The 23940-nt window shown below is 45.9% G+C and overlaps 1 protein-coding gene across 1 annotated transcript in view; it reads left to right on the top strand.

Annotated features, from left to right (window-relative positions):
- The window catches only part of svep1 (sushi, von Willebrand factor type A, EGF and pentraxin domain containing 1), a 117078-nt gene that overhangs the window by 62228 nt on the left and 30910 nt on the right, over positions 1–23940 (top strand). The window contains exons 5-11 of the mRNA XM_069672790.1: positions 5885–6043; positions 8833–9012; positions 12208–12387; positions 15004–15198; positions 19593–19711; positions 19880–20009; positions 22198–22308. Coding sequence (XP_069528891.1) covers positions 5885–6043; positions 8833–9012; positions 12208–12387; positions 15004–15198; positions 19593–19711; positions 19880–20009; positions 22198–22308 — 1074 coding nt within the window. The remainder of the gene's footprint in view (positions 1–5884; positions 6044–8832; positions 9013–12207; positions 12388–15003; positions 15199–19592; positions 19712–19879; positions 20010–22197; positions 22309–23940) is intronic.

Here is a 23940-nt window from a genome sequence, read left to right as displayed (position 1 = left end):
TAGGGATAGACTGATTTGGCATTTTGACGCATATTGACATCTGCATTTTTTTATTTTTTATTTTTTTAATCCGACGGCCGATAAGAGATCAATTTAAAACTGGGTAATTTTGGCTCTGAGGCAGCCGCGCCTCTCTGTCTGCAGTCACTACTCTGTCTCCAGCATTGTCCCACCCACAGCACTGATTGGTTACTCGCAGAGCCATGGCACGGGTAACAGCCAATCAGCAGTGAAAGCTGTGCATGCAGAGTGCTCACACACACAGCGGAGAGGAGAAAAAGTTCATTTCTTTGCAAATTTTATTTAACTTTGTTTTATTTACTTTATAAAACTTCAGGAAGTTATTTATTTATTTATTTAAATTTTCAGTTAAGTTTATAAGAGATGCTGCTGACCCTGGGAACTGTTTAATAAACATATGCTTAAAGGCATTTCAACAAAGTTAAGTGTTGGAGTTTGTATTATTCAAAATTTTGACGCCAATATTTTCACTTTTACTACAAATGAATATCGGCTCCAAATATCGGTTATCGGCCTCCTTGACTACTAATAATCGGTATCAGTATCGGCCCTTAAAAAACCATATCGGTCTATCTCTAGAATAAATTTGACGATACATGACATGGCCTTTAACACATGACCTGGTCCATGGACATGAGTTCTGCAGAAGTTGTGTCAGATAGATATTGACCGGCAATGGTGGCTGTTACACAGAAGACTACAACTCCCATGATCTCTCCTTACATCATCATATCATCAAACTAGCGCTGCGTTCCAGCTCAACTCGAGAACTTCCCAGAAGAAATTTCCGACTTTCCGGAATTCCAGGTGCACGACGCCAAACGTAAATTAAAAAAACATGGCCGACCGTGACGAGCTGATGTTTCTTTGGCAAGTCTTTTAACAATGTAACAGTCAGCCTACTTGCCTAACTTTTGTGGAGAGAAGATAACGTACAAAAAAACGTAATGCAGATCGTGTTGGAGCCGATCCCAGCTGTCAGTGGGCGAGAGGCGGGGCTCACATTCACACCTACGGGCAATTTTAGAGTCACCTAACGAGCATCCACTGTACCACCATGTAGCGCCAAGAAATGTTTATAACATACTTCTATAGAAGATATTGTTTAAGAATTGTTACCCAAATCTGAGGTGTGTTACTGGCACAGATGTTCTTAGACGAAACCCAGCCCTGCATAATACTTTTTTCCGTCTATCTAAGATGCAAAGTCATCAGTGTTTTCTTTTATCACAAGCTATGTATGGATCAGCATGTGTGTTTTTGCAGGACTAAGCAGAATGCAGACCTCTCTCTCTCTCTGTTTGTCATTGTGGCGGAGGAGGCAGATGTTCTCTTTTCATCGTTTCCGTCCCGCTCTGTTTTTAGGCCTCGCTAATCGAACGCAGCCTCCCCCCAGAGACGCCACAGATTCTCGTGTGATAGTAACTTTGGCTCCCGGGTTAAGACGTGTCTGCCAGTTTGAAAGACTTTCTTCATATTAGGAGAAAGGACTTTAACAGATGAACTGGACTTGGTTTTGTCAGCTGTCATTCCTTTTTTACTCCCCGTTTGATCGTAAGAGAATAACATAACTCTTACATCTGCTGTAAGTCTTCATGACTTCTACATGTGATAAAAAGCTGTACTAAGCCTTTTGTGGCTCGAGAGGGAGCTCTCCAGAATCTGATAAATCACCTTAAGTGATGTCACTTGAGTCAGAGTTGGTTGAAGTTGAAGCCTACATGTTTCAAGAGTAAAATCTTGGCCGCTTTAGTCACATCTCTTAAAAGCTAGCAGCAAGGTTACTTTAGCCGCTACTAGCATACCAAACCCAATTCTTCGACAGAACTTCCTGCGATTGATATGCATTGTGGGTAATGTAGGAGCAGGCTTTGACAAGCTAGAAGAATGCGGGCAATAAATAAGATATTTCTGATACTATCTGCTACATCAGTGTCGTTTTTGTGTTTTTAAACGAGCCAGTCCCAGCTGTCATTGGGCGAGAGGCGGGGTATATCTTGGACTGATCGGCAGCCAATCACAGGGCTCACACGTGGAGACAGACAACCTTTCACGCTCACACTTAGAGTCACCAATGAACCTAACGAGCATGTCTTTGGACTGTGGGAGGAAGCTGAACTTCCATTACTAACACAACACTTCTCTCTGATGTGGCAGATATTTAGTGAAAGTGAAACACGTACAAAGAAAGTAAGACACTGCTGATATTGATTTAAACTAAATAGCCTCTGATCATATGTTAGCTCGTTCCTCAGATCATTACAGTAGTTCCCTTTCTCCATCTGCTCACAGCCGGTCCGCACACAGCAGGCTCTCTCTGTTTTATCGCTCCACTTCCTGTCTAAATGAAGTGTACAGAGCAGCCGCGCTAGGACGGACCTGAACGACACCATGGCAGAACCGCGCAGGGCCCAAACACAATAAGTGTCGTGTTGGAGCAGAGATACATTTACATTCATCCCTCCCTCTTTCCGCCGTCCTGATCCCCTTCGCCAGGTCTGTCCGTTCTAAACTCCGTGTGTGTTGTGCGACCATGCTTCTCTCTGCTCATTTCTACCTGCCAGGATTTAAAAATTTTATATTTTTTCGATACAGAATTTCCACTTGCTGAATTATGATCCGCATAAAAAGTGACGAGCTTTCCTGTAAAACCTTAAACGAAGCCGTAAAAAACTCCGGAGGACTCGAACAGAGCGGCCCGTCTTATGTAAGAAGCCTCCCCGGAGAAGTCGTCGGCTGCTTTTGTTATCAAACGTACATGAATGGTTTTTCTGTGTGTGTTTGATGTGGGTTACTGGGTGCATTTTAGCGCCAGTGTCTGCTTTACAGCCGGTTAACATCTCCTGGCTGACCTGCGGAGGGAGCGGGAGGGAGGGAGGGAGGGAGGCCGGGCTGGCATTGGCTCAGCAGTGGAAATTCACACCTGGCCTCTGGCTCGGCGGCGACTAAATGAGTTGTGAAGAACATTAGTACTGTGGCTTCTCTGTTGCACCTACAGCTTGTAATCCAACCTGTGTGCTGAATGTGTTTTGACACGGTTTACTTTAGCTTTACGTCGTTAAACGGAGACTTCTGAACTCACGCCAACGAAGACAAACTGAGCTTCTAACTCACTGTTCCTAAAATAGTTGTAAAGCTCACACGTAGCTGCTTTTAATCCCACTTTTTCTGCATGTTTTTTGTATTTGCTGATGTGTTTAAATGATGTGTGTGGGTGTGGGTTGTGAAACTTTATGATTTTCTCATTTAAAGTGCACAACACCAAATTAAAACGTCTCAAAAAGCGTCCCCTTTTTTCCTCCGTAATTGGAAACTGCTGTCGTCAATAATAAGAGTTTGTTTTTCCAATTAATGCAAACAACATTTGGATTCACTTGTAGAGACGATGACGCGAGTGACACTGCAGCACTCCGGAAAGAAGTGACAACTGTAATCCGATAATAACTTCATGTCATGCTTGTGAAATCAGTAATGTGTGTAGCTGCAGACTGGAGTCGTAGATCGGACGATAAACGGAGCAACCGCAGAGACGAACACATGACGGCAGTCTCTAATGAATGGCGCCAACATGCACGATCAATAAACCCATGTCATGTGTTTATTTTTATGTATGATGGATCAGACTCGAAACAGTTTGTCAGCCAGTTTAGCCTCAGCAATAGACTGCGTCCTTCAAAGGATGCAGCCCCTGAATCGAGACACAGCTTGTGAAATGAGACAGTCTGGCCTACAGAGGATTGCCTCTTTGCCTCGCCAGCTGTTCTCATCCTTACCCTTGCATTGTCACCAATGACTGAACATAAAGATGGACGACGCGTCTCCATCTGCTCTCACTGTACAGAATTGAAGCCAAAATAGCCCCCATGCGAAGGAGACGTCATTCGGAGCCAGAGCTGTGCAGTAGAGATCGGCAGGTGGAGCCACCGTAGCCACTTCGGCTAACCAAAACACACACTTAACTTAGTGAAAAAACCCCAGCAAAGATCCTGCACATCAGCGTTTACAGGTATGAAACTTCAATGACTGTAGTGATTGTTTTAGTTACGTCTCCTCTCGCCGTTCCTCCTCCACTCTGCTAATCCGGAACAGATCGGCTGCAGGAGCCGGATTTTGACGGAGCTGTCAATCATCATTTTTACAGCATCAAATAACTAATTAAAAGTAAACTTGTCAGAAAAATGAACACTTGGACGTAAATCAGCATGAGAACAACTAACTATAGTGACAGAAACCATGTTTGAGAAACATGTATTTGGCGTGTATTTTGATTTTATAGTTTGACTCATGTCCCATCTGTTAACATGGAGGAGGCGGGCTTTATGAGCTATACTGCAGCCAGTCAGCAGGGGGCGATAGAGAGGGTTTGGCTTCACTTTTAGGGAGCTGTCATGTTGTCCATCTTAAATACAGTCTATGGTCTCTAAGTGCTGCTCCTGTCGCCTAGCAACAGCTAGCTCGCTGGCTGGCTAACTGGCTAACTAGCTAACATAACGTCGGATAGCTTAAGTAGCTGAAACCAAAAACTTTTACATCTAAAAGTGTGTTCCTCGTCTGTTCAAGAGTCCGCCATGTCACTTTGAGTTAGCGCACAATGAATGAATGAAACGAAATGAGACCCTCGACGCCCCGCTGTGACCTTCAAACACGTCCTTTGGAGGATACAGCCCCTGAATTGGGACGCAGCTTTTATACACTGGGGAGGTGAGGGTAATCAGGCACAGGTGAGACTAATCAAGGAGCAGGTGAAAACAATCAGGGCGGTGCACATGATCAGGCAGGAAGAAGAAGATCAACAGGAGGGAAAATAAAGCAGCGAAGGAAAACTAACTACTGAATGCACCACACAAACTTGTTGCTTAATCCACCCAAACATCTGTTAGCTGAGTCATTTTGTAATAATCCCAAAGAGGATATATTAACCTTTAAAGATAAAGTGTCTGTGAAGTTTTGTGCTGTTGAAAAGCTTTAAAGTGGTTTGGATTCACCGAACAGAAGAAAATTGCTTTTATTTTGGCGAGCCACTGATAAAGGTTTTGCACCAGTAATCGCTTTGAATTATGGGAATTACCAGCCCGAAAATAGCTCGTGTGAAAGAAGCCGTATAACGGCCGATAAGAGCTAAGTGTTCCTGCCCCTGGAAACAACATTCATCAAATAATCATGATCAGAAAATTGGAAAGTAAAACATCAGAGCCTCATGAGCTCAGTGCAGATGCACGTTACATCACTGCACATATCACAGGGATTACATCAGGTTTAATCAGGTAATCTGTAATTTATGAACAGTCCCATGTGAAAGTGATCTTTAAACCCTGATAAGAGCCTGTGATGGATTCAGTCGTTCATTTTCACTCCTCTGCACGGAGACGGTTTTTATGGAGGTGGATTGATGAATGAAAGAATGTTGGACGACCTTCACATGACCCTCGCTTGTTCATCTTTACAGCATGTCCTCTGATCTGTGCAGGTGATTCTGATAGGAAACGCTCTGCATCGTGTCAGGTGATGGAAACACGAACTGTTCCAGCTTTAAGACGCTCATAAAGCTTCCTTTGATTGTTGCTTTGCTGTGTAAAAAAAGTCTCCCTGCTTGGAATAATTAAGACGGCGAGCTGAATTTGTCTTTTCTACCTTCCCTGTGAGATCATTCAGCCTTTTCTGCAACATTTTTCCACCACTCCAGAACATGTCCAGACATGAATGTGATCAAAGTCTCCACATAAATCCATAAAGCTGTTTTTCACTTTGAGTCATGACAGCTCCTTTTAAACATCCAGCGTCCAGTCTTTCCGTCCAGCTGTCTCTTTCTCTGCGTGTAACATGACATGTATGTTTCTAACTACACCTTCTCTCCTCCTATCAGCGTGTCCACCCGGCACCTTCAAACCAGAGGGAGCACCAGGAGGCCTGAGCACCTGCATGCCCTGCCCCGACCTGCAGCACACCTCCCAGCCCGGCAGCACCTCCCTCACCGACTGCGTCTGCAAGCCGGGATATCAGCCAATGGGGATGACCTGCCAGGGTGAGAGGAACTCATCTGTTAAATCGACTGTCAGCCATGTTTGATCGAGCAGAAAATCACTTTTAACACCTGCTACAGTTAAAAAGAACGATGAGTGATGTTTGTTATTTTAACTCTTTTGAATGTTAAACGTCATGCAAGCCTTTCAGAAGACACTGTTCCTGCTGTGAGGGAGGGGGCAGGAGCACGTGTTGTTTGTTTATATAGATTCTTTATAAAAGGGGTTTGGAAAGTGAAGCCATTGTTTGCCAATGCATTGCCTCTAATGGCCAGCAGGGGGCGACTCCACTGGCTGTGAAAACAAGACAAAAATAAACAAAAGCCTGGGGAAGGTTTAACAAGAGGTTCCCACCCGGGCTTTGACTAGCTGACCAAGAGCGTCCTCCCCGGTTTGCTGCGCAGGTCACAGACAGTCTTGTGGACGGATGGAAGAGCCAGCATTAGCTATGAACGTTTGTTCAGATTTCAGTAGCTCATTAGACTTTTCCCTGCAACTTTGACTGACTCCCTCTGGTTTTTACTCGCCATTACACACAGGAAGAACAAGTGAGTCTTCGGGACGTGTTCATTTTCATTTGAAATGCATGAGAACAGATGAGTCTTCACAATGATGGTAAAAATGTAGAGAATAGGAGGTTCACCTATTTTTACCACGAGCCGCGCGCAGTTCTCGTTCACAATACACTAGTCGGGAACCAGTCTAATCGCAGTGTACGCTCTTTGAAAATGAACACAATCAAGTCTGTGGGTTCGGGCGGGATCACGGGTGGGTATCCCTTTCTTTCAGTTAATGTACATTTTAAAGAGATTTGTTGCCACAGCCGTGTGATTTGTGACTGTATTGAAAAGATGAAAAGCAAACATTTATATTTTTTGCGTTACCCTTTTGTAGAAGCCATTTTAGTCAATGGTAATTTAATTTAAAGCTTTTGATGTCCCTTTTTCCTTGAGCCTATTTTTTCCCACAAATGAATCGTGATGAGTCCTACTGATCTCTGACAGCGACATAATGCTAACATCTCTTCCTGTAGTGAAAGTCACAGGCATGGAGAGTAACAGTAGCAACACTTCCGGTCTGTTTTTTCAAAGTAAAAGCCCGATCTGGAATTCTGACTCCCCTTGTTTGTGCACAATGCTTTTATTTTGAAGTGTTTCCCGGGCCGTTATATTTTTTACTTTATTTGGCTCTGAAAGTACCGTCACTCACTTACTCAGTCAGTCACATACAGACCCGTGTGTCCCGGGAGGGTTTCAAACAAGCATAAAAACTTGCTCTTCCTGACGCTGCTGTTATTTTGTCGTATCTGTTAGATTTTTACTTTATCGTTTCAACCACGAATGCATCACCAGACTAAACAAACAAAACTGAACAGAAGCGCGTTGCATTCACTCGAGAGAAAATAATCTGCCCCGTTTTTCTGAAAATAACGACCTACTTCAGAATCCTCCTATTAGCTCTCGTTAAACGAGAGATCGCTTTCAGGAAAGCGAGCACGTCCCGCCTGTTGAGCTTAATCCTGTTTTATTTGGTTTGAGGTTGAGGCACTGGGAGATACTTGTGTCTTTAAGTAATATAGACGGTATTGCATCGTTAAGTTAGTCATTTCCTCCAGTTGTAGTCGCCATCTGAAGACTGTAACCTTTATATAACCCACACAGAACAATATTCCTCTCCTTATTTCAGTCTGCCTTTCACTTATTTGCCCGTTTGCTGCCATTTTTTTCTGTCCCGTCTGCTCCTAATTGTGCAGAATGGTGCCCAAAAAGTTGTCAGCCAAAAAGAGACACAGCTCCTCTCTGTACTGAGCTTTCTTCCCCGACTTCCAGCGCGTCAAAGGCTCAGCTTCAGCATTCAAACAAAGTCTCAAGAGCCCTCTGCAGTTCTCCAAAGTTCCACTAGGGGCCCGAGCACCTACATTAGAGAAACACACCCCCGAGTGTTTCTACTCATGCTGGACCTTCCTCCAGCTCTGGCACGCCGCTGCAGTCCGGAGATGGCTCTGGCCGTGTGCGACGAGTATGAGCAATAATTATCTTTAATAGCTGAAGGGAAAAAACGGATGTGTGCGCTAACTAAAAGTTAAGTATATTAAGAGAAGAGCCAAGGAAAAAGGCATCACACAATCATCATTACACTCACAGGAGGATTTCCATGTGAGGTGTGGGTGTGGTGCATTTAAGGACAGCTTGATGAGCCTTTAATGACACCTTCAGGAACCTTAATGCAGTTTGAGTTTTTAGCAAAGTTTGCGGAGTCAGTGAAGGCACCGCTGTGTAGTAACACCCCAGAAAAGTGTCGTTTTCAGGCCTTGTGAGTTTGTAATGACGGGGAAAAAGTATAGAATGGTTTAAACACCTGAATCAACATGTTTCACAAAGGAATACGGGACGTTGAGTAAGAGCAGAGAGAGCCATAAAGGTCTGTAAAATGTAGCGTCACATGAAGACAAACCAGCCAGAACAAAAACACATGATTCCTCGGACACACAAGCGGAGCTGAACGCGTCCTTTTTTATGAATCTATTCCAGTAATGTCCTCCCGCTCCTCGAAGAATAATCCCGCTCTTTCCAAACAATGAGTTTCATTAATCATCGGTGTGGTGTTTTCTCCTCCTCCCTCTGTGTGGAAGCGATGTTTGACAACATGTAATTTCATGCTGTCTCATCGTCTTTGTCGGGAGCGTTAACTCTCCAGAGCGTCTGTTTGTGTTTCCTGCCACAAAGCTTTCTGTGTGTGTTTGTTTTTCTCTCTGTGTCAGTTAGCAGTATTCTTCTTCTCCTCTCTTCAGTGGTCCACTGCCCGGCGCTGTCTCCTCCTGAAAACGGCTTCTTCGTCCAAAACGTGTGCAACAACCACTTCGATGCGGCCTGTGGCGTTCGCTGCCAGCCGGAGTTTGACCTCCAGGGTACCGGCATCAGACTGTGTCAGGCGGACGGGACGTGGTCGGGGACGCCCGCCAGCTGCAGAGGTGAGGAGGAAGCAGACCTGATGCATGAGGATAGAATAAAAACCATGTTGTCTCTGTGATGTGAAAACAAACAGCCACTCAACACAGGTTTACCAGTTAACTCCTGACACAACATACTGTGTTATATTACTGTATGTTATATTATATCGGAGACACAGCTTGATTCAGCCATGAGAGAGCCACAGCTGAGCTATTTCTCAGCTGACCGATTCATAGTTTACTGAAAAGGTACCAAACACTGGACCGCACGAAGCAGGACGTGGGTTGAAGGTCAAACACAGGCTTGGTCGTACACTCTAAGGAAGTCCTACTCATGACCTCAGGCTGTGCGCCGTTATCTCCTTTGAGAGGCGTCACAAACGAGGCGACATTCCTTGCAACATGACGGACGTGACAAAAACAGTGATGTGTCTAACCTCGCCCTCGCTAACAGGACATTTTACATGTTTACACATATATGTTCAGTGACTCGTCCACTATATTGATATATCGTCCCCCTTCCTTTGATGCGCCATTGCAGCCCGCCAGGTCGTTTGATTTGCCGCGATTTTCTTTTCTTCTTTGCATGACTGAGTTACATCGCCACCTGTTGGTGTGGCGTTCTCATGACAGCGTTTCTGTTGTGTTTTTGCCTTTTAGTTTGGGCGGGGATGTTTTTTATAACTGTGTTTGTGTGGACGGGGTTTTTTTGGAAAGGAAGGAAGGTGTAGACATGGGCTGTGTCCGAAACCGCATACTAACGTACTGCCTACTAACGTACTCAAACAGTATGTGCTGCATACTGCCTACTAACCTGATTATTAGGACTCCGTTGGCATCATACTCAGAGCCGTCTTCTCCGTATCACGTGACTTAATCGTTTACATATGTCCGGTCTGACCTCCGGTCCATCTCCGCCATATAGAAGTTGAATAGCCGCAATGCATTTTGGGGCGGTTGAGTACAACCAGTGAGCTCCCGTCTCATACTCAAACATCCGGGCCGATCTAGTTTACATCCAGGCATTTCTCGCATACACAAAATTGCATACTATGAGATGGGAACGCATGACATACTCAATTTTACGTCACGATTAGTATGATAGTATGCGGGTTCGGACACGCCGATGGCCTGAAAGTCATGCAGAGCCAAAACCATGAATAGCATCTGAGGAGGGCAAACAAAGGAGTATATAAAGTGGCTGGCTAATGACATAATCAGGGACCTGCCCCTGATTATGTCATTAGCCAGCCAGTGTAAGGAGGACAGGTGCTGGTAATCGAGGGACCAGGAGACACATGAAGGCAGGAACTGACATGACAGGAGATGTTAGATTTCAAAATAAAACACCGTGTGTTAACCGTGCGTGTGAGGAGGGGGTTTCTTTTGGTTACGAAGGAAGCAAAAAGGTGCAAAAAACCTCACACAGGCTTTGAAAATGATCTAATGCTTGTGTAAAGGTTATTCCCTGCACAATGTTTTTCATGCTGGATATGTCCAGATTTAGTGCTGTGGCCTAATGGCCCTCGGGGTTTTACATATGTATATAAGGTATATACAGTATAAGATACAAACAGTAAATGGACATATCTGTAAAAGTGCCAGTTTATCGTTCTGCTGCTGTCTCGAGCAAACATCTACAAGTTTCAGGGCTCTGACGATGAACGCGATAAACCCCGCTCCAGTCCAGCTCAGGGACTTTTCCCATCCTTCTCTCTCCTCTTATTCCCTGTCATCACTCCATTGTTGACTCTTTTATGAAGACATCCCAAAAACCGTGACGGATCTGCAAATGATAAAGCTGAATTTCATCTGTGGGAACGCGAGTCGGCTCAGAACTCTGACCGGCTGCATGTTGCATCACAATGCTTTTGTATCTTTTGTATCACAGGCTTTAAATTCCGACATAAGACACATGTTATCTTACCTTCTGGCTTCGTAGTGACTGCACATTTACATCCAAGCTCGCCTGATTGATCCCAGCAGGTTCCTCTGCACCACATGTCTCGTATAATTCGTTCATCAAAGCCCTCACAGCCTGCTGCTTCTTTTCTAACGTCTGTGAACCTACATAAACGTTTGTACCGCGTTAAATCCACTTATCGAGAGTGAGCTGATCTGATGTAGCGATTCGCTGCGAGGCGGAGGCCCGCGCGTGTGTTAGGTTTCTCGCCGCGTATTGAGATCATATGTGTTTAGACTGAACGAGGAATCTGCTGCTCTCTGCCAGGACAGATGTGGAGAGGAAGGGCAGCGGAGGACTCGGTCGCAAAGGGAGAGAGAGTTCAAGGATATGAGGAAAGGATGTAAGGAAGGAGGAAAGCGAGTGCGACAAAGATCAAGAAGCAGAAGAAAAGAAGGAGAGGAAGAGGGAGCCGGAGGGGTCAAAAGATTAATGAGTTAAATTGCAGTTTTAGCAGAAAGACGGCGACAGTGTGACTCACAGAAATACCAAGACACTGAATATTCAAGGGTGTGTGTTGTAGATTTACAGCGGTGGCTTTGGGTATATATTTCCTGAGTGTGTGCGCATACGTCTGCTTGTATGTGTTACACCAAAGTCTCGCCGCAAACTGTAGGACCTCCCAGCTAGTGAAGCCCTGAGGGAGGGGGTCTCCTCTCCACCGCCTGCCTGTCTACGGGCGGCGATAAGAAATAACCCGCTGCACACCCTCCCCGAGACCTCAGTTAACTCAGAGCAGAGACGCACAAGTCTTTTATTTTGAAGGGGCTTTCGCATTTTGGGTTAAATGATAGGCTGAGCGTGATAATTGTGCTGAACATTCCTGCTGCTGATTTACTGCTTTCTCCTCTTCTTGTGATTTATGTGCAGTACCTGTGTGTGGAGGTGACACCTCGTTTTAAGCAGATCGAAAATTATGAGCTTTTATTTTGGTAATCTTGCAGAAGCATACAGCTAGATACTTGGAGTTGGACTTTAACCAAAAAGTTAGTTTTTTGTGTTTCAAATTTTTGGTGTTTGTCGCTTTTTTTACTCAGTTTAAACAGCCGAAACAAATCAGAAGAGCTCGTTCACATTCCTTGTTTTTCCAAACTTTTACTATTTAAATGAAAGAGGATTTTTGTTCTTTCGTCACAGTTAAAAAATACTTCAATGTTCCAAGCAAAAGGAGGTAAAAAAAAAAAACATAAAGTAAGACATGGTTCCTTTGAACAATGTTTGTTTTCCAGCATCTCTTATTTTTCACCCCGCAGTCCGCTCCTGCCCCCCGCTCTCCCGGCCCCCGCACGGCTTCCTGCGCTGCAGCGACGGCGGCGCTTCCTTCAGGATGGAGTGTCAGGCGGGCTGTGAGCGAGGCTACAGGTTAGAGGGAGACTCCAGGCTCACCTGCCAGAACGACTCGCTGTGGAGTGGACCCCAACCTCGGTGTGTGGGTAAGCCTTCATCACCTCCGAACACTTTCTCATGATGTTTGTTGAACCTCAGAAACATGCTGACGTGGGGGGCTTCGTTCTTTAGTCTGTCACTCTCTCAACCATCTACGGATGGGAAAGAAACTTGGAAAGCTTTTGCTTCATTTGCTCCTTCAGCGCCGCACCTAACCATTATTTTTTATCGATTAATCTAACGACTAATTTATTGATTCTAACTTTTCTTTAGTCTCCAATTTCCACGTCACTGTGTGATGATATTATAATTCTTAATAATAATAAAAGTAAACATTTGTCACACAAACAACAGAATGCACTAAAACATAAATCAACAGTTAATGAGGAGGTATGACAGAGGCCTATTTCTTACCCTCTCCTCTATTAAGAGAGAGTTTCAGTTTTTCCCACCTGGACCTGAACGCATCTCTCCTCTCCTCGTCACTTGTGTCGAGAAGTGCGCAGTGAGTGTGTGTTTGAGCAAGTAAGAGACGGAGAGCGGCGGAGTGACGGTTAATGCGAGCGGAGCACTCATTACAGGCTTATATTTAACATCCTTCCCGGGGCGACTGTAGGCTCTGGATTGTACGGCTGTTGATTGATAATGCCTGGAGTGAACGCGCGCAGACGCCGTTAGAGAGGCGACGAGTTGCTGCGGTGTTAATAAACGGCGCTACAAGAGAACAAGTTAGCTAGCTGAGCCGACTGGAAAGTTAATCCAAAAGCAAAAAATGTACACCAATGTAGCGTCCGAGGTGTATGGGCTTAGAGTATACTCGTAAAGGTATAAAAAACTCAGGGACTCGTTCTCTGGGAGCGCCGTTTACCTGCTCCCCCGACGTCACTCGTCTGCGCCCGTTCACTCCAGACATTATCAATCAACAGCTGTACAATCCAGAGCCTGCGCTACAATCAAAACGTTTCAGGCTTAAGCCGGCGCTCCCCAGAACGTGGTGCCCCAGGACACTGCCTATATCACCTGTGCGTTGAGCTGGACCTGGCTGTAGAAACACCCACACGCTTCTCCTCCGGGAGAATCCGTGCTTCGACCAATCGCAGCCAACTTCCCTGAAGAACACTTCCTTGCATTATTAAAAAGTTTGTGTTCATAGTGACATTTATGGCCTGATACATTATGGCGTAATAACAAAGTAAGCCCCACAATTCATTGCAAGAGTAAAAGAACACATTGAAATGGGGCCGCAGCCTGTTTGAAGGTTACTTTTATAGTTAAGAGTGAGACAACCTGTTGCTGATGTTAACTTTCGTTTTGTTTTCAAACTCGTAAATAGCTCGTTTATATTGCTTTATGAAATGTGTGTATTGATACAGTACATGTGGCTACTTTGGCAAAAGCCCTCATATAAATCTGGGTCACAGTTCAATCCCAGTTTAACTCACTTTACTGATTTCCTCCCAGAGTGAATCATCTTTTCGTTGTCTTCATCTGCAGTCATGTGTTTCCCTCATCTGTGGAATGAAATTAGATTTCTTTATTTGGTTATTCAATGTACGTTACTTTCCCTGACAAACATCTGAGCCCGGCTCACGCTCACACACACACAATAGACTCCTCCAGCAGCACATCTTCCCTCAGCGTCACTATAAGCTCTCATTATCTGTTCAGCTTTAGCTAAGTGATCCCCGTCCGGCTGTTAAAACACAGCGATCACATATCAAACGATGGCTCTATAATAACACCCGATCTGTGTTTCTATGTAAAAACATGTGAGCAGACACAAGACGCTCTCACACATGCACCGTGGTTGAACATGTGTTCGCGCTGAGCCGCACTACATCATACACACGGAGATACATCTGCTTTCTCATAGCTGAAAACTGCACTCGCTACATTTACGCACGCACACACAGTTAGCCACACACTTCAGAAGTGATAGTTAAGTTAAAATAGTCGCACACTCTCATGCGCGCCGCAGAGAGCAGCCGGGTCAGCGTGAGAGCCGCAAACCTCCGGGCCGCTCTGACTCACTTCCAACCAACCGGCTCGAGCTCTATTTTAAAACCCCGACCCGACGGCTTCCGGAAAACGCTCCCTTTTATCGATAACTACCATCTGATGCTCGGTCATCTCAGCGTTTCCCCCACAAACTGTTGTTACCTCTTTAACACAGCGAGGAGGCCTGGGTGGTTTGTTTTAGTGTTTGTTTGCACTGCGGTGAAACGGGATCGCCTCGGCCGCCCTGAGAGGATGCAGAGAAGTTTTTTTTTTTTCATCTGATTGAAATCTTCCTTTTATAGCTGCTGCAGCTGAAGCCGATGAAACAGGGGTGAGGGAGGGAGGGAATGAAAGTTATCCGTCCATCATCGAGCAGAAGCAACACGAGCCTGCGTCCTAAAAACATGCAAACAAAGCCTGAGCGCTGTGGTCGTTGGATTTCTAACCAAATGTTTGTTGTTTTTCTGCCAATTTTAGAAAGAGAGCTCCTGAAAATAGCGTCCGTCTAAAGAGAGATTTTATCATGTGGTGAAAACACAGGAAACTGTTTCTTCCCTAAAATGAAGGATAGTGAATACATGTAAATTGAGCCGAATAAACTCCCTCAGATGTCACATTGATCTCCTGGTTTCTCCCTCTCTCTCTCTCTCTCTCTCTCTCCTCAGAGGTTCGCTGCCCCCCCATCACGACCTTGAAGAACATCCTGCTGTCGCCCCCGGCCTGCACGAAGAGAGCGGCGTCCCCCGGCTCTGCTTGCCTGCTCACCTGTCGTCAGGGTTACGTCCTGCAGGGGAACAGGAAGGCCGTGTGCCTGGGCTCTGGGAACTGGACGGCTAACGTGCAGAAAGCTGTTTGTACAGGTAATAAAATGTGTGTGTGTGTGTTCTGTACGAAGGAAATGAATCTGTTCACTTCTGCGGTACTAAGGTCAAAGGTCAGGGTCAGCTGTGAGTTGGTTATAGGATCATAACAGGGATGTGAAATATGACAACTAGCTGGAGGTCAGATGGAGGTGTCCTGAAGATGCAGCTCATGCTGCTGACGAACCCTCCAACCAGGACACACCTCCCCTGCAACACAACACAAAGCAGCAGCAGGCAGAGACATCCAGTGGCCAGGTGGAGGGGTCGTCACGACACTCACCTGGCAAACACTTCCTCCCGATTTAAGCTGCAAGATATCCCGTCTCTCCCTCTGCTCTGCACCAGCACTGCGCTCATACTTTCAGCCCCACCATCACGCCAGCATCCACCTGCAGGCTCCACCTCAGGGGGTTTAAGATATTACCTCATCACTCCTCAAATGTCTGCATGTAAAATAAATCTGCGAGGAGTGACGAGGTCGGAGCCGAGACGCCAAACACAAGCTACGTTCAACATGAGCTGTCTGACTGAACATGAGAAACGTGCAATCCTCCACCTTCAAAATAAAAGTCCATGCTTTAATCTTATGAAGCTAAGTCTCTTCATAATATTGGACTACAAGATCCAGGGCCGACTCAAGGCATTGGCCATATTGAGCCTCAAGCGTTTTGAATGTAGCCCCGATGTTAAATTCAAGCCTACTGCAGGATTAACACCTTCACTCCCAACCTTTCTCTCTGCTCCGCTTGCATTAACCGCCACTCTCCCTGTCAGACAGACAGACAGAAGGAAAAGAGAGACAGCAGCATGTGATGGAGAAAGAGAGAGAGGAGAGAGGAGCAGATGATGAGAAAAATGTGTAGCGATTGTCTATAGGTGCTTTTCGACGGCAGGAACTTTCCCCAGGAATGAGGAACCTTTTGAGGAACTCTGAGCGCCTCCATAGCAGGAAGGGTCCAAATGTAGTAACGGGGTAATGATTGATTTACCCCCTGAAAAGTCCCTGCTCAGGCGATAGTACTTTCCAAAGGTCCAGGAACTTTAAGACGGGGCCTGCAGATCTGATCGTTTCTCATTGGTCGAGTTCATTTCACCCGCCATGTTTGAAAGACTGCAGCTGCAAGCGTGCTGGACGGAGTCAATGCAATAAAGCACGATCGAGTTGAATGTCCCCCAATGCGAAACACTCTAACTGTAGTGTCGCACAAACGATGATACCGGCCCGATCATTTGCGTTTTATGGCGTCATCTTTGTTGCATGGCCTTCTTACCGCCACCTACTGGACTGGTGGTGTAGTGCAGCTACTTTTATTGCTTCTCCAGACGTCATCGGCCTGATTTCCATGATCTTCCCGGGACTTTAGGCCGCTGTGATTTTATTTCCAACTCTAGTCAATAAATGTTGAGGTGCACATTTTTAAGTTTTTAAATAAAGAGTGCATAAAAATGGCATCAGCTTTTTATTAAGAAAACCTGGGGGAGAATCTCCCGGCACCCCCCTACTGGGGTCGAAGCCCCACATTGGAGTAATCTCGATCAATCTTTATCGCAATATCAAATCTAATAATCACTTCTCTTCTGGATATCTGTTGCACAGTGGCATGCCAAATTCTGAACTCACCTCGGGCGCCAAAATGGCCAGACAAGATCAAACGACTAAATGTGCACGTTCAGCAGACTCATTTTAAATAAGAGAAACTACTTAAGACAATCCTGTGACCGATGACGTCATTGTTACTTTTGGCCTTACTTGGCTTCACCTGCCGGCCAGGTTTCCCTCCTTACATAGTTTGTAAGTTCATTAAAGCTAATTGGGATTACAGTTCATTTTACTTGGCTAAAATAAATGATACTCGTTAATCTGAGAAAGAGAGTGATTGTTCAAAAAGCATGAAGGTTCTGAATTCATGGAGAGAGAAGAAGAAACCAGCAGGAAACTTGGATTCAGAACTTTTTCCATTCTCTCTTTCCCTCCTCTCTGCCTTTCTCTCCTCTTTGTGAATGGTGAGAATAACTCTCACTCAGGTCACTAACTCAAACCATACCATGTCCGAGCTCTCATGTATTCCCCCCCCCTCCGCTCCAAGCCTGGAGATCATTAGGAGAGGCTGCAGCGCTCCAGATGCCTCGCAGGTGAAACAGGTGGTGCTCTGCCTGCCTCCTTTCATATGTCCTCAATCCTCTCGTTTCCTGGAGCGCGGTGAAGGTTTTGCTAATGAAGGAAGGGCTGTCGTTTAGGAGAGGAAGATGAAACGAACAGAGAGGAAGGGCGGATGCAGGATGGGAAAGTGGAGGGGAGAGGGGGTCACGAGGAGCTGAAGGAAGAAGTTTTTGGGAGGATGAATGCAGCCGATCAGAGCTCAGCGTGTTCGTGTTTAGCAGAGATGGATGCCTAAGCGGATGGGTCATCAGGTCCAGATGTGAACAGCTCTGTTACACAACACAGCAGGCACGACCACAGCCGATCGATGAGAGATTCAACCGCTCCAGGCCTCTCTTATTTACTGCAGACTTTCACTTTGTTTCAACACACTGTTTGGAGGATGGGAAAGAGAAGGAAGATGTTTTCTCTAACGCTGATGTTGGCTGGGGAGGTTCCCATGAGCCTGATAGGTGCACGTAATATGAAATAGATATCATAGGGACGCCTACTGAAGCACAAAGGGGCTCTATGTGTTTCTCAATACCAGATTAAACGGGTGAAGGTGTGCTGAGGTGTCTGGCACCAAGACGTTAGCAGCAGATCCTTTAAGTCCTGTAAGTTGCGAGGTGGGGCCTCCATGGATCGGACTTGTTTGTCCAGCACATCCCACAGATGCTCCATTGGACTGAGATCTGGGAAATTTTGAGGCCAAGTTAACACCTTGAACTCGTTGTGTTCCTCAAACCATTCCTGAACCATGTTTGCAGTGAGGCAGGGCGCATCATCCTGCTGAAAGAGGCCACTGCCTTTTGGGAATACTGTTCCCATGAACTTGGTCTGCAACAAGCCTTAGAGATGGGATAAGGAGCTCGGAGATCTGGGGGGAGCTCGGAATAGAGCCGCTTTGCCTTCGCATCCAAAGGAGCCAGTTGAGGTGGTTCAGGCATCTGATTTGGATGCCTCCTTCTGGGCACGTCCAACTGGGAGGAGATCCCGGGGCAGACCCAGAACTCGCTGGAGGGATTATATGTCCCATCTAGCCTGGGAACGCCTCGGATTCCCCCAGGAGGAACTGGATAATGTTGCTGGGGAGAGGGATGGCTGGGTCACCTTGCTTAGCCTTCTGCCCCCACGACCCGGATAAGCATGAGATAATGGATGGATGGATGGTCTGCAACAATGTTTAGGCAGGTGGTACATCCCCATGAAGGGCAGGACCACAGGTTTCCCAGCAGAACATTGCCCAAAGCATCCCGCTTGCCTTCTTCTCATAGTGCATCCTGGTGCCATGTCTTCCCCAAGTAAGCGACCCGGCCACCTGGCCATTCACATAGTGTAAAAGAAAACGTGACTCATCAGACCAGGCCACCTTCTTCCATTGCTCCGTGTTGCAGTTCTGATGCCCATTGAAGGCACTTTCTTCGGTATACCGGGGTACGCAGCCCCATTCGCAACAAACTGCGATGCACTGTGTGTTCTGACACCTTTCTATCAGAACCAGCGTTAACTTTTTCAGCAGTTTGAGCTACAGTAGCTCATCTGCCTGATCAGTGAGCCTTGGCCGCCCATGACTCTGCTGCTGGTTCACAGGTTTACCTTCCTTGGACCTGAGTTTTGAGGATGCTCTGACCCGGTCATTCATCCAGCACAATTTGGCCTTGTCAAAGTCGCTCACGTCCTCATGCTTGCCCATTTTTCCTGCTTCCAACACATCAACTCTGAGGACAAAGCGTCACTTGCTGCCTGACACGCACTGACAAGAGCCATTGTAACGAGACAATCAGTGTTATAATGTTAAGCCTGATTGGTAACCCTTCTTTTCCGTGAGCCCAGCCGTCATCGACCTTTATCTTCTTATCACAACATTGATGCTGGGCTGATGATGAAGGCTGATAAGGGATGATTCATACAAACATAGATGCAACGTCCGAGGGATTTGGTCCTCTTGGAACAAAGACGGTGGGGTCACTCTTGCTTTTGATTCACTAATAAAAAGTAATGAGCGTGTGACGTCTTGTAATTAAAGAGGTCAGGGGTCAGATGACATCACACGTGTTCCTCCTCTGTGGTAACGAGCAGCGGGCTGGGGTCAGCGCACAGGATGTGACGGGGCGAACATCTGCATCGTCTGAATCTTTCATTTAATTAACTAGATGAAGATAAAGCCTTCGCGGAGTCCAGTTCTTCATGTGATTCTCTCCGTCCTCTAACATGTGCAGTTCTCTGTCCACTCTCTGCGTCTCCTCAGACGCCGAGCCGCCGTGGGTGCAGTGCCCCGGGGACATCGTAGCAGAGACGGACGAGCGGCGCGGCATCGCTAACATCAGCTGGGACGTCCCGACGGCCTCCGACAACTCTAAGGAAGAGGTGGGAAGAGGAGGTTTTGAACTCACTGACCAATTTACTTGCCTTTTGAGAGCACTACTATATAAGTATATTATCATGCTTACACGTTAACTGCACAGCAAACTATCTTTTCAACCCACATTATGAGTACTTTTGTGTCATATTTCCCCATCTCTCTCCGTCCTCCAGGTGGCGGTGCAGGTGAAGCCGGTCTACACTCCCCCCGCTCTGTTCCCCATCGGAAAAGAAGCCATCACCTACATAGCGACCGACCGCTCGGGGAACCAGGCCAACTGCTCCTTCACTGTCACCGTCGTCGGTGAGTTCATGCTGCTGGAGATCACATCAACGCAATCAGTGCAGGCCGCACGTGGACTCCAGCATGAGTCATTTCAGTGGGGGAGAGGAAAGTGGGAAGAAAGTGAAAGACTTTGGTCACTCTGGAGGCTCGTTTAGGCTTTTTTTTTAAACTTTTCTTGTGATGAAAATGAAGACAAAAGCTTTACGTATGGAATTAGAAAGTCTCATACTGTGGTGCACCCTTATATGTCTGGCGTTTAGCCAGCGGTTAGCGATCAGGACATCCAGCCAAGACTTCCTTTTCCGTGCGTTGCATCGTTTAAAGTCCAGTTAGCAAACTGAGAAGCGACCGTGTGCTCAGATCAAAAGTGAAGCTAATTTCACCCCTACAGAAATGTCTGCACAATAAACAGCGTCAGTTTTTTGTTCGTTAAATCTCCCGGTGGAGCTCCCGTTCATCTGTTTGTGCTGAGTCTCAGTTTCACTGTAAAAAGTAACACAGAGGCTACACTCTGGCTTACTTCAGCGGGATGAACCTGAAAAAGAAGAAGTTTTTCTTTTGCTTTATTTTTACTAACGGGTCTTACGTTTGCTGAATTTCACCATCATGATGCAGATCCTTCAGAATGCAGCTTTGTCAGGTCCGTCCTCAGGAGGAGAAGAAAACTACTTTTAACATGCTGTTTAACGGAGGTCGGATCGGTCGTTTCTGATGCATTCGAGGAAGTCGGGAAAACTAGACACTGATCTGCTGAACACAGCGTCAAGAGAATTTGTCTCAAAATAAAATTTTAGATCTGGAACAGATTGTTAGCTGAACTTGCTGCAGATTAATTCAAACCTGTTGTACATATTTTGTATTACACGTATTGCTTTTTATATTTTTATCTTATTCCATTTAAGTATTTTACTTATTTATTCTAGTTCTGTGTTAATTGTTCTGCACCAAAACCACCAAAACAAAGTCCTTGTACGTGTAAGCACTAACCTGATTCTGATTCTGAAGCTAAATCGTCGTCAGATGACGCTGACGGGAGCCGGCATGTCAGTACGGCGGTTTGTGCTCCGCCTGCCTTTGCTCTCCTCGAAGTTTTTCCTGCATGGTCAATATCACTCAGACTAAAAGCGCTGTACAAACGGAAACCAGAACACGTCCTGCGCTAAAAACCCACGCCCCTGCCTACAGAGTCTACATTTCTATGTAGAATCTGTAAATAGAGATGACCCATGTGGTATAGTCCCCAGTTTGGAGGAGAAATAGTTGTAAAGAAACACAAAGACCAGTGTGCCAGTTTTCACAGTTGTCTAATTTTCTGCCAAACAATAGCTTGTGCAGAATAATTACAAATGCGCTAAAAAAAGACGTCCGAGCGAGGCGAGGCGTCTTCTTTATAACGGTCGCGTCAGCTTTTTGGCTTTCACGCTGTTCTTTTGTCTCACTCTCCTCCCTGGTAATGTTGGCTCAAATACACACACATGTTTAAGATGTGACACTGATTGTTTCATGGCAGCGCTGACACAAGACCTACAAGTAAATCATGTGGAAACCACAGTATTTGAACGCGATATCCACAAACATCCTGAAAGAAAGCAAGGTGTGTAGCTACATTCTTAAATGTCACTGGTAACCATGGGTTACAGTATATATAATAACAAAAGGGCGAAAAAGTGTGTATAAAGACACTTGAATCAGCTGCAGTGTGAACGTGGCTAAAGAGTCGACATTAGCTCACATGCTAGCTCCTCCAACATTCGCTCCCCCGTCTGCTGCCGCCTCCGTGCTGCAGCTTTTCTCCGTCACTCAGAGTAAAACTGTGATTTAATCGAGGCGTCCGCCCGCCCCCCCCCCCCCCCCTCCCCCGGCAGGTGCCAAACCGGGTTACTGCAGAGAGCGAAAAACAGGGGTGTCCCGTGTCAACCGCTCGGTAATCACAGCAGTCAGGGGGAAAAACCTCAAGCATGGTAGTCGTGAACATTTCCATATGTTATTATGGCGGTGGTTCTTTATTGGAGACATGTGTTTAACTGGTGCCCTCTGACACTCGACAGCTTCGACATCAGAGTCGAGTTTTTCTCCCAATTTGTTCCTTTAATTTCTTCATCTCCTGCAGTCGTGGAGTTGTAGATTATTTGTGCACAAAAAGACTGCAGTCGCTCACAAATGTGCTGTTTTTACTGCCTCTTAACACGCTTGTATCCCCTCTTAGATACGGAGCCCCCTGTGATTGACAGGTGCAGGTCCCCGCCCGCAGTCCAGGCCTCAGACGCAGACTCGGCGGCGGCCGTTTGGGAGGTGCCGCAGTTTTCCGACAACTCAGGTATGTCTGGATGGTTTACTCTCTCGCTCCTGCGTTCCACTCCGCCCTCTTCCTCCGCCGCTGATGGTTAAACAGGATCTTTTCCGTTGGGCGGCTGGAAAAAGGGGGTCAGGAGAGGGCTTTTTTGCGTGTGAATAATGGGGAGAGACGGAGGACGTATGGTGTGAGGGGATGGGATGTAATTGTGTGTCTGTGTTGAAGACAGTGATAGAGAGAGGAAGGGACAAATGAAGCTGTTAGCGTCTGTTAATGTCGTTAGAAGCAGGCGGAGCAGCAGGTGTTTTTGCGATTAAAAAAAGGCTCTTTCTTTGCGAGACTTTGCACCCATTCAATCATTCGTGTAATAAGTTAAACACAGAGTACTTGAATCATATGGGAGTTAAGCGTCTTTTAATCACCTGTCAAATCCTGTTTTTCCTAGTTAGAGTGACTTCAGCACTAAGTAGATCAGGGTATTAATCACTGTGTCACTGCAGTGTTACACACACAGGGAGAACATTCATTTAGATCTGAGCTCACAGCTGGACAGGACGGGAGTATTGTATTTCTAAAAGAGCTGTACTGCTGAGTGTTACAACTAAAAGTCCTGCATTCATCTGCACATTAAAAAGTATAAACATTAAAACGTCTTTGAGGACTTAAACCTGGTGGTGCTCCGTTTCTTATTAACTCTACAGAAGTCTAACAACGATTTCACATGTTCAGATTAAAATGCATCATGTTGCATTTGCTTGTGAGACATTATGTGCTCTTGTTTTTGCCTTAAATGGACAGAGACAGCATGCAACAACTGCTTGGTTGTCTTTCATACATTACCGAAAATATACTACATAATCCCGCAAATGCAAAGTAAACATCTATTTTCCATTATCTGTACCGCTTATCCTGTTGAATGTCGCAGGGAGGCGAGAGGCACCCTGGACTGATCACCAGTCAATCACAGGGCTGACACACAGAGACAGACAACCTTTCACGCTCACACCAAAGGGCAATTTAGAGTCACTAATGAACCTAACGAGCGTGTCTTTGGACTAGGGCTAGACCGATTATCGGCCGGGCCGATATTCGGCATATTGACGCATATCGTCATCAGCCTTTTTTTTTTCTTTTTCTTTTTTTTTTAATCCGACGGCTGATAAGAGATCAATTTAAAATTGGGTTATTTTGGCTCTGATGCATATGCTTAAAGGCGTTTAAACAAAGTTAAAGGTTTTGGACTTATTCAAAATTTTGAGGCCAATATTTTCACTTGTAAATGAATATCGGCTTCAAATATCGGTTATCGGCCTCCTTGACTACTAATAATCGGTATCAGCCCTGAATAAAACATTTCGGTCTATCTCTACTTTGGACTGTGGAGTACCGGAGGGAGCCGCGTGGGCTGCATGGGGAGAACATGCAAACTCCCCACAGAAAGGCCCGCTCTGTCCCAACCTGGATTCGAAGGTAGGAACGTTCTAGCTGTGAGGCAACAGCATTAACCACTGCACCACCGTGCAGCCCCAAAGTAAACATATGCAGTGTGATCTTTAAAGGGTAGCAGTCATATTTGTACCTCTTATCTATTGCTGAATAATGGCAACTCAATCTGAGGGTCTAAACATTTATATAAATATACCAGCATGTCCTACA

Source organism: Semicossyphus pulcher, unplaced genomic scaffold, assembly GCF_022749685.1.
Source record: "Semicossyphus pulcher isolate SPU_LCO1_2020_fin unplaced genomic scaffold, fSemPul1.0.p SCAF_21, whole genome shotgun sequence".
In the NCBI taxonomy this organism is placed as follows: Eukaryota; Metazoa; Chordata; class Actinopteri; order Labriformes; family Labridae; genus Semicossyphus; species Semicossyphus pulcher.
This window is presented reverse-complemented; position numbering and strand designations above follow the sequence as displayed.